Genomic DNA, 11,310 nt, shown 5'->3' with positions numbered 1-11,310 from the left:
GCAAATGTTCCGGAATTTGGGCCGGAGAAAACACAGCAGCATGCGGTGGTATTTTCACAAATACCGTAAAGGGACTGAACTGAAGACATCCTGATACATACTGACCAGATTGCTTTCCATACCGAATGCATTGGGACAAAACTGAAGCGTTTTTCCCGGTATTGAGCCCCTAGGACCGAACTCAATACCGGAAAACTTTAACGTTAGCGTGAAAGTAGCCTAAGTTTGACCAGATGAAGAGGGAGGTTTCCAAATGTATGAGAAATTGCATCATTTTCCATGATTAAAAATTATATTTTTTTATTCTAAAAACGTCAAACCTGAGTGGATGTCCCTCAGGATGTATGTGTACAGAAGGTCGGGTGCGGCTTTCCTACACACGGCTGTCTGCACTGGCCACTAGGGGGAGCGTCAGGAAGACAGGCTGGTCACTGAACAGTGAGGAAAACCGCATCCGTCTTTCCATGTGAGAGCGGACACCTTCATTCCTTAGGTTCCCCCTGGAGCCCAGGCTTGCTCTCAGGTGGTGAGTGGCAGCGGGCTGTGGAGAGGGCAGCTGCCAGTCACAGCACAAGCCCCTGGAGGAGGAGGAGGAGAGAGCCGCCATTCCCGCCCCCCCGCACTCCCCTCCTTCCCTCCCGCTCTCCTGCCCACACATTCTCTCTCTCCTTCCAGCCATTCCCCCTCTCATTAATAACACTGCTGGATTCCTCAGCCCCTCAGCATCAGGGGGACACCCTGGAAGAGAAGCCGAGCCGCAGGGAGTGCATGCCCCTCACCTGGCGCCCCCCATTCCCTCTCAGCCATTGCGGGTGACCTGATTCCTCATTTCCCTGCTGGCTGCCGGAGACTAGATAGCAAACCGTGGAGGAGGGAGGCTGGCAGGCTGAGACATAGGCACCCCCTCCCCTCCATCTCCTGAGCCCCCCGCTTGTGCCTGGCCCCATAATGCCGCCTCTCAGGACAGATGTGCCAGTGCTTGTGGTCCTGGGATTGCTGAGCTGTGCCCTGCACGTCCATGCCACCTCTGTCAGTGATGGTGAGTGCCACCTTGTCATATGCATTGGATGCGTTTTTCTTTTCTTGCATCTTCTCATTGCAGGCCCTGCAGATGATTGCACCCTGAGCAATGTGCTGTATAACATGGCTCCAGTAGCCTACTGGGGGTGATTGGAGTCTGAAGGGGTGCCCCGCTGCCCAGGCTGTGCCAGGCAGGACAGGGTGCTCTCTTTTTCCTCCCCCCATGCATGTCTGTGCTGGTATATGTGTGTGATCCCTTCCCCAAACTTGCTGCTCCCCATCATCCTCATACCTATTCCTGGGGACGGTTTTGGAAGGCCCCATTGTGACCACAGAGGGTTTGGATGTGAATGAGCCCCTGGACGCGAGCAGGCATCAGGTCTATTGTGGGGTTTGCTGTAACAATGGGATGTGATGTGTTTAGATAGGTGCCCTCTTCACCGGGGGGATGGGTGATTCCTTTTCTTCAGGATCTGCCATTTAATCAAAGCCAATTTATGCAGGGAGGTTGGGGAATGTACAGATTACAGGGGATCTCGCATCATTGCCATGAATGGCTGTGCAAGTGGAGGTCCTGGCGATGTGCATATGTCTCCTGGTGATGGCCCATTGTATGCATCCTCTGATAATAGGGGCAAGGTCTGCGGATGGTAGGGTCAGGGTATAAATCTGCGGATGGTGGGAGTCGTATATGTCTGGGGGAGGGGGGGCAAGGTATACATCTGCGGATGGTAGGGTCAAGGTTTAGGTCTACGGATGGTGGGGGCAGGCGTATGCGCAATGGTGGGGTCAGGCGTATGCGTCTAACGTTGGTGGGGTCAGGCGTATGCGTCTAACGTTGGTGGGGTCAGGCGTATGCGTCTAACGTTGGTGGGGTCAGGCGTATGCGTCTAACGTTGGTGGGGTCAGGCGTATGCGTCTAACGTTGGTGGGGTCAGGCGTATGCGTCTAACGATGGTGGGGTCAGGCGTATGCGTCTAACGTTGGTAGGGGTATCTGTCTCTTGGTAATGGGTCATCATCTCCCTCACTGTCTTCCCTTTCATCTGTGGGAATTCCGTGTACTTTCCTTACCTGTTTGGTGTCATTGGACACTTTCCTGTACGGTATATACTGCATGTATAAGTGATATGTGAAGGCCTATATAGCGTCTGGATCTTTATCATATGTCTTCCCCTTCCAGCGTCTGATCCTCAGATGTAACATTTATGGGGGCAGATGGGCCTGCTGGGGTGGGGGGTGATAGCAGTGGGGTCTATTATCTGATAATTGTTCCATTTATATGTATTTCTACATGTACAGTATATGATTCAGTAGCGGTGTGTGGGGGGATGTAGACCAGGAGGACAAGGCTGACATTGTGACGGCATCTCCATTGCATGTTGCAGGCACAGCGGCGGCTCCTCCATGGTGGGGGGCTGCACTGCGCCTTCAGTGCGTGACATGGCATTTAACTCTGGCAGGAAGAGAAGGGGAGATTCATGGGAGAGAGACGACGTGTTTGCAAACCAGATGTGAGGGGAAACCACTGGGAAGGGATTGTGTAACCCGCACTCTTATGGTATACTGCAGCCATGTATCGTGCCTCCTAGTCCAGGGAAAACACCTCTGTCATGTCATCTGAACCTCATGGGATGATGCCAGCCAAGCAGAAAAGATGGTACCTGAAGATACAGCATTCCTAAATCATAGCCTGGGCGTTTTACAGCGGATATCCAAAGCCGGTTTATAAGATAAAGGTGCCAAGTCGTAAAGATGGGACCCAAAGGAGAGAGAATGGGCAAACAAGGGGGTAATGCCTCCCACGCCACCTTCAAGCCATTCTTCTAATGTGCGCGGTCCTAGCTTTGGCATACTGTCCTGACATTCATTTTAGTAGGGGACTTTTCTCTTGGCACTCATTGATGCCCATTAAAATCAAACAGAGCTTAATGGTAATACCGGAGCTTACCGCGGGGCCCATCCGTGGCCCCCATCAGCTCGGTTTACCTATACAATCTCTGTTTGATTTGGGGAAATATAAATACCACCAGGATAATTTGGACCCTGATCAGCAGACTCGTGCACACAAGCGTATCCATTTTGTAGTCCCCAAAACACGGATCCTGGATGTGTACGTGCCGACAATGTTTAAATTATTATTATTATTATTTTTTTACTCCTGTAGAAATGTCATATACTTGCCTGCAAATCAGACAAGAATAGGACATGTTTTATCTTTTTAGCGTTGAAGCTAATGAGTGCGCGTCTGATCTGCACAAAATGCATATCGGATGCGGACCAGATATACGGTTGTGAGCATGAGGCCCAAGACTGCTGCAAGGGTCGGCAAGCTCCATGGTGAAGACTCGCATGCCATTGGTATCATATGAAGCCAGCAGTGCAGTTGATTCACTAAGGCCTCTTTCACACGAGCGAGTTTTCCGCACGGGTGAAATGCATGACGTGAACACATAGCACCCGCACTGAATCCTGACCCATTCATTTCAATGGTTCTGTGCACTTGAGTGTTTTTTTTTTTTGTTGTTTTTTTTTCACGCGTTGCGTGAAAAAAATGCAGCATGTTCTATATTGTGTGTTTTTAACGCAGCCCTGACCCCATAGAAGTGAATGGGGCTTCAGCTAAAAAACGCATTACATCCGGAAGCAAGTGCGGATGCAATGCGTTTTTTCAACTGATGGTTGCTAGGAGATATTGTTTGTAAACCATCAGTTTTCTTTTATCACACACGTGAAAAACACATTGCACCCGCGCTGAAAAAACTGAACACAATTGCAGACAAATCTGACGGAACTTTACTTCAATGGGTCCGCAAATCCAGAGATGTGGAATAGAAGCACACAACGGAACACTACGGAGTTCTTTTTTTGGGTTCCGTTCCGTACATCTTTTTGCAGAACAGGCGAATCGCGGACCCATCCGACTAAATGGGTCTGCAATTCCCATGCGGATTCCCGGTGCCCGTGCGGACTGCAATTTGCGGTCCACAGCACGGGCTTCACATGGTCGTGTGAACGAGCCCTTGTGCTGAGGACAGGGGCGGTAGAGATGATAAGCCAACAAGTCTTTTTTTACCGTCCGCTTTAGTTTCAGTGTAAGGGCTCATGCACACGGATGTATTTTCTGTCTGTGTCCGTTCTGTGTGCGGAACCTTTCACTTCAATGGGGCCGTCCGGCAAACAAGTAGAAGATGTTGACCCTAGGGGTGCACGCACACAGTGCGGTTCTGACATGCATTCAGGATGCAGTTTTCCATTTAGCCAGTTTAGGGTACTTTCACACTAGCGTTTTTCTTTTCCGGCGCTGAGTTCCGTCCTAGGGGCTCAAATCCGGAAAAGAACTGATCAGTTTTATCCTAATGCATTCTGAATGGAGAGTCAGTCCTTCAGGATGCATCAGGATGTCTTCTGTTCAGTCTTTTTGACTGATCAGGCTTTTCAGAAAAACGTAGCATGCAGTATTTTTACCTCTGGCCAAAAAGCCTGAACACTTTGACTGAACGCCTGATCAGGCTTTTTTCCCATTGACTTGCATTAACGCCGGATCCGGCCCCGTGTGTTCAGTCAAAACGGATCCGGCTTTTGCATGTTAAACCCGAAAAAGTCCATAAATGGCGGATCCGTTTTTTCCAATACATTTTTCCATTGTGATCGAAAGCCTGATCAGGATTCAAATGTAATCCGTTTTCACACGTTTTTCCGGATCCGGCGGGCAGTTCCAGTGTCGGAATTGAACGCCGGATTAAAACAACGCTAGTGTGAAAGTAGCCTTAGCAGCCTCCTTAACCCCTGGTGTTCTGCATTGTGGGAACGAGTTAAGTAATTTCAGCTAGCTACAATAAAAAACTGCATCCTGAACACATGTGAGAACTGCTCTGTGTGCCAGCAAGGCCTCATGCATACGACCATTGTGTGTTTTGCGGTCTGCAAACCGCGGATCCGCAAAACACAGATGGCGTCCGTGTGCGTTCCACAATTTGCAGAACGGCACGGACAGCCTTTAATATAACTGCCTATTCTTGTCCGCAAAGCGCAGACAAGAATAGGACAGGTCGGAGTGCTGTCCGGATCTTTTGCATTCCATTGAAGTGAATGGGTCTGCATCCAAGCCGCCAAAACTGCGGCTCGGATGCGGAGCAAAACAACGGCCGTGTGCATGAGGCCTTAGGGAAGTCTCTTACTTTTTTATTTATTTTGGGGGGGGGGGGGATTTCCAATCAGTATAAGGAAATTAAGTAAAAAGCTGATTCTCTACTATTTCGGTGGTATGGGTGGATTGTAATCTAATGGCTATGGCTGCTTTCACTCTAGCGTTTTTTGCGGCTCCGTCATGGATCTGCAAAAACACTTCCGTTACAATAATACAACCGCATGCATCCGTCATGAATGGATCTGGTTGTATTATGTCTTATATAGCCATGACGGATGCATCTTGAACACCATTGAAACATATCCGTTTTCTATTGTGTCAGAGAAAACGGATCCGTCCCCATTGACGGAAAGCCAAAACACCAGTGTTAAAGTAGCCTATGATTTACGCAATACAGAAGGTATCTATTCGACTCACTTCTATTACACTTTGGGTACATGTTCTAATATAATTTTTTTGCGGTGCGGAGGCACGGACCAAAATGCCACAGAAGCACTCCGTGCCTCCGCAATGTATCTTCTGGGGATTGTGGACCTATTCAAGTGAATGGGTCTGTATCCGTGAAATGGTGCGCACATGGCTGGTGCCCATATAATGCGGACCTGCTGTTTGCGTACCGTTCTACAAAATGCAGAATGCACACAGACATCTGTGTTTTTTGCGGACCGCAGAATACATGCGTCATGTGCAGGAGCCCTTATTGTGAGCCAAAACCAGGTGCGGGTCAAAATCACTGACTGAAATAACTGATGTGTGAACTCTGCCTAAACTGTGATATGAAAATTTTGATGCATTTTATCCGGGTCTATAGAGCTTAGCGCCAACGTCAGTGGGCACACTAATTGTTACCAGTATAGTAGGTCATTTTTCGGAAATTTGTCATTTTACTGGGAAAGGCTCTGTAATCCTCGCTCCCTGGTGCGGGCTGGCTGAGGAGCAGACTTGTTATTCTGGCCAGCTGGGTCCCTTGGGGTCTCCATTACAAGGGTTACCTTTAGTGCCCATCAATCATCTGATGTAAGACCTGGTATGAAGGTCAAAATGGTTCCCAGATTCGGCTGTTTTTCTTATTATCTTTGGCCAGTGGTCATTTTTGCCATAACACGGGCAGATTGATGGTTGACGGGGCCATTTCTTGTGAGCGTTCTGTAGTGACTGCAGTAAATACGGCAGCTGTGGATCAAGGCTATTATATTGTGAGGTCACTAGAAGTCTTACAGGGGTTTCCAGCACTGCGAAATATCAGTGGGTACGTGCGCTGTCCGCTTTTTCCATGGACTGTGAGGAATGGAAATGTCATGGCCAGTGTTTGATTAGTGAATGGCCGCACACACATTCGTAGCTTCTGAACAATTGTGCTGCCGTTCAACCCGGACTACCGCCCATTGTAAGAGCGCTTGTGTAAAAGGACCCCTGTCCGTCTCATGTCTATTACATCCACTTCTGTGTTTGACGCTGTACTGCGTTCATATCTGCCTGACGTTACGTCCATGTGGGATGTGATTTCCACACGGGCATGCCCAAAGAGTATATTCGCACATGGCAGATTTGTTGCATTGAGATTTATCCAAACTAGTGTAAAGTAGAACTGGTTTAGTTGCCCATAGCAACCAATCAGATTCCACCTGTCATTTTTCACAGCTCCTTTGGAAAATGAAAGCTGGAATCTGATTGGTTGCTATGGGAAACTAAGCCAGGTTTCCTCTACAGCAGTTTCATAAATCTCCCCTCTTGTGGTCTAACAGTGACTCTCATAAAGTCTTGTCTTATCGCGGCCATCCTGTCGTGGTTTTGGTGATGTTCTGCTCATAGAGATCCAGTAGTTGCAGTTGGATCAGCATCATAGGGATTGAGTGGTTTCATGGTAATAGGACTCTGACCTTTGACATATGGCTTGGCATTTCCTAGAACGGCTGCTATGAATAATCACAAGCCCTGACATTACTGGGCCTTGTACTTGGAGCTGTGCTTCTATGGGAGACGACCTCCTTACGTCTGATGGCCGTGTGCATATGCCTTAAAAACCACATAGGGGTTGTCTCAAAACCACAAGGCACTTACTAATGTATTGTCCATATTGCCTCCTTTGCTGGCTGGATTCAGTTCTCCATCACATTATACACTGCTCTTATCCAGGGGTTACGACCACCTGTAATCCAGCAGCGGTGGTCGTGCTTCCACACTATGGGGGAAAAGCACAGTCCCCTCTGGTGGCAGGCACCGTGGGAGCACACCCGTGCAGCAGCTTCCATCCCGGCCACCTCATACCTGCTATGCAGCGGTGGTCGCAACCCCTGGTAATGAACTAGTTGGATCCCACCTATATTTTAGCGTTATTAGGGAGTTACAGGGATAACAGTGGGATCGCCCTCATCAGGGAGGCAGCTCCGCTTTAGGTAAGGACAAATAGGGACAACACATCAGAGTTCCCCTCTCCCTTCTGAGGGTGATCCCTATGTCTCGCTGCGTCCCAATACCCCATTAGACTAGGGTCTCTTAGGGGCTGCTTTGAAGGCAGTGTGATCGCCCTTATCACGGGGCAGTTCCGCTTTAGGTGGGGGCACTGTAGGATTTTTGGGGTAAACTGGTTCGAGTACTAGGAAATATTTTACTGTGTTACTAAGTTTTAGGGGGGATTTATTTTCTGTGATTTCTCTGATGTGGCTTTGTCCCTTGTATTGTGGCTCATTACGGATATCTCATCAATCAGAGCTGAGAAATGTTAAGCGTGTTGTCTGCCTGTGGTTGGTGATGTGAAGATTAGTTAATCTACGTGTCCAGGCTGGTCCGGGCAGCGCTCTGTGCCAGTTCTTTTCAGTGTGGCACAGCTGCTTCCTATTTTGCTCATTTCTCTAATGGCTACATGCGTCTGTTTTACCTAATATAAAGTATGTGGCACATGTAATAGTCCTCGGAAACTCCATGTTATCTCCTATTTCTGTGCAAACGTTCAGATTTCCAGTACTGATTTGCGCAGTTGAAAAGCAGGAAAGATATTGTGTACAGCCAGAATAAATGTTTAATTGTATGATCGTGCTTTGGGTTATTTTATTTACTTTTATGTTCTACAGGACTGATGATAACCATGGCGGTCCCTTCTACAATACTCTCTAACCACTGGTGGACTTGCTGTGGTTGGGGGCACACTGGCGTTCATACACCAGACTTAAGAGGTCCATAAGAAGGCTACTTTCACACTAGCGTTGTTAGAGTATGGCAGGCAGTTCCGTTGCCAGAACTGCCTGCTGGACCAGAAAACCGTATGCAAACGGATATCTATATATTATTTTTATTTTTTTGGGATGGATTCGTTATTTAAATTTTTTCAAAGATCAAAAGCGAAACTAGCTCCTCCTATATCCCACCGCAGACCAGAAAACCGCATGTGGCAACGCGGCAATTTCCAGAACACTTGGTACCGGATTCGGCATTAATATATCTCTATGGAAATGAATGCCAGATCTGGCTAGTGCGGTATTGTTCTGGGATTTTGTCCGGAAAAATTACCCTACAAGGGACGGAATGGAAGACATCCTAAAGCATACTGCTTTCCATTCAGAATGTATTGGGACAAAACTGAAGCATTTTTTTCTGGTATTGAGACCCTTTACCGGATTTCAATACCGGAAAAGAATAACGTTAGTGTGAAAGTACCCTAAGACCTCTTTCACATGTACGTGTCCCTGATGACATCTGTGACAGGATGGTCAGTGGTTCATCTGTGAAAAATCTGTGTCTGGTCTGTGTTTTGCTCTCCGTGTATCATACATATTCTACGGACGGTACTAGGCTGAAAATTCAATTAATTTCCAGAGCATCTTCTAGCAACGATTTGTGAAAACCAAGGATCAAACATGGATGGCATCCTTGTTGTATATGGTTTTTAGGTACCCATAAACTATAATGTGCTTGAAGGATCTGTAAACACACAGACAAAAAAAAAATAGGGCGTTCTTCTGTGGTGTCACCACAGACCAAAGTGAATAGGTACGTGTGCCATCCATGATTCACTGATGTGTGGAAGAGGCCTTAGATGTGCTGAATTTGTCAAGAGGCTCAGGCCAGTGTAGATTTCAGTTATAATATCTGCAAGTTTTCTGGTGTAAATTATGGTATTTGTGTTGGGCTAAGGAGGGCCCCATCCCCTGCTGTTGAGCCTATGCAAAAATATGTAAGGTTTGTCCATTTTTATTTTTTTTATTTTTTATTTTTGTGGCGAAAAACATTACCATAGCAGAGTGCATAAAGTTTAGCAATTTTGTGCGACCTCCATTACTGGGCATATCACACTGCCAAGGCATCCAAAAATGGTACATTCACCAAGTAATATTACCTTGAAGCCCTAAAGGTTTCTAAGTAGAAAAAAAGTCCACATTTTTTAGGTCAAGATATTTTTGTCTTGACCTAAATGATAATTTTTAATTGTGAAAGGGATCATATAGAAGTACAAATGACTGCCAAGTGCATCCATGTTTCCTACTCTTACCTGAAGCTTGAATATCATTCTAGCTGATGAAAATATAAATTAGGATGGTGATCAATCCCCATAATTATTTACCTCAGAAAAGATCATCTTTAATATCTTCTGCAATAGCTAGCAAGCCATAGGTGTACATATGTACATTACCTCACTTGGAAGCGTTTTTTGGTGGCATCTCATGGTCCTAGATTCGTAGAGTCTTCTGTTGCTCGCTTGCTTCTGTAAAGTTGCATTAAGGGGTTTTCTGGGACCCATCACCCTTTAATTAATTATAACTTGCCTGCAGAAGAAAGTTTAAGAGATCCTTACTGTCTTGAAGCTGTATGGATCCATCGCTCTGGAACCTGGTCACTTGACGTTCCTTTCCTCAAAAATCCCATACCCACTGATGTCAAGTCAGAATATCAGGTTTCTGGTCTGGTCAATGGATGGCCACGTCACTTCCAGAGCCCTGGATGGGGCCTGGCACATGCATGAACTCCTGAATCCACCTCCTCAGCACATGTGGCCCCATACACAGCACCTCCCCCTGGTCTAAGCTGTGAAAGTGATGTGCACTTCCATAGACTAGACTGGAAACCCGGTATTAAGACTGAAGGACGTGACGTTGGTGGCTGTTACATGACTGAGTTGTAGTAAGTGGGACTTTCTTCTATAGGCAAGTTATGATTAATTAAGGTGGGTTAATGGGTCCTGCTGTGTTCCGGAAACATAAACGCAACGTACAGATGAATCTCTGCTGTTGTAGAAGGACCCAAAGTGCATTGCAGAAGGTTGGCCTGCAGTCAGCATGGGGAAAGCAGAACGCACTGCTACATTCTGACAGGCCAGGAAATACTTCAGCTATAACGTAATCCAGTTATGTAGCTTGCTTTTATTAATATTTTCATGTCTCTAGAGCTGGTCCATAGCTAGACTGATATCAATGTGCTGCTGCCGCAGCCTTCTACTTTCAGCATACATTACCCGTTTTTCTAGGTCCCTTCATTCAATATCAGGTTGTAGCTCTTCACACGTTGAGTCTACCATGTGTAAATGGAATAGATCCAAAAAGTGGAGCAGCCGAATATATTGGCCAAGTAGATTTCCATTTTGCAGGGCATGGTGAGCACCAAGGGTACAACCTCATAGGGCATGAATTACGTGTGCATTGTATTGCGGGTTTCACCACATGCATTGCAGCCTACAGTATAAATTTACATGCTGCGAATATAGCCTCTGTACCGCCACATGTTGGTTTCCCTGCTAATTCTTTTACGCAGCTGGTGGAAGGAGGGGTTCTCATCAATATGAGATCGCCGGGGTCTGACTCCTTGGACCCCCATCGCTCAGCTGTAGGAAGAGATCACAGCACTCTGTGATCTCTGCAGCCTCTTCCTAGGTCAGGTGATGTCATGTGTGTCGGTCACATGACCTCAAGTGAACGTGGATGAGCTGCGATGCCAAGCACAGCCGCTGTCAGGAGGCAGAGACGCTCACCATAGTTCCAGTGGGCACAGCGGCTTGCTCAAAGAGCTGATTGGCGGGGGTGCCTGGTGTTGGACCCCAACTAATCCCATATTGATGACCTATACTGAGGATAGGTCATCAATATGTACATCTTGGAGAACCCTTTTAACTGTCATCCAGGTTCCTACTACTGTACTAGATGTAACCCATAC

At 47.1% G+C, this 11,310-nt stretch overlaps 1 protein-coding gene across 1 annotated transcript in view; it reads left to right on the top strand.

The window, feature by feature from the left end:
- The first annotated feature begins 647 nt into the window (after positions 1 to 647).
- Positions 648 to 11,310, top strand: part of LRP1 (LDL receptor related protein 1) — a 275,009-nt gene continuing 264,346 nt past the window's right edge. Inside the window, exon 1 of the mRNA XM_044283959.1 lies at positions 648 to 1,039. Within this exon, the coding sequence (XP_044139894.1) occupies positions 949 to 1,039 (91 nt within the window). The 5' untranslated portion in view covers positions 648 to 948. The remainder of the gene's footprint in view (positions 1,040 to 11,310) is intronic.

Source organism: Bufo gargarizans, chromosome 3, assembly GCF_014858855.1.
Source record: "Bufo gargarizans isolate SCDJY-AF-19 chromosome 3, ASM1485885v1, whole genome shotgun sequence".
Classification (NCBI taxonomy): domain Eukaryota; kingdom Metazoa; phylum Chordata; class Amphibia; order Anura; family Bufonidae; genus Bufo; species Bufo gargarizans.
The sequence above is the reverse complement of the archived record's forward strand: the minus strand, read 5'-3'. Positions and strand labels throughout refer to the sequence as shown.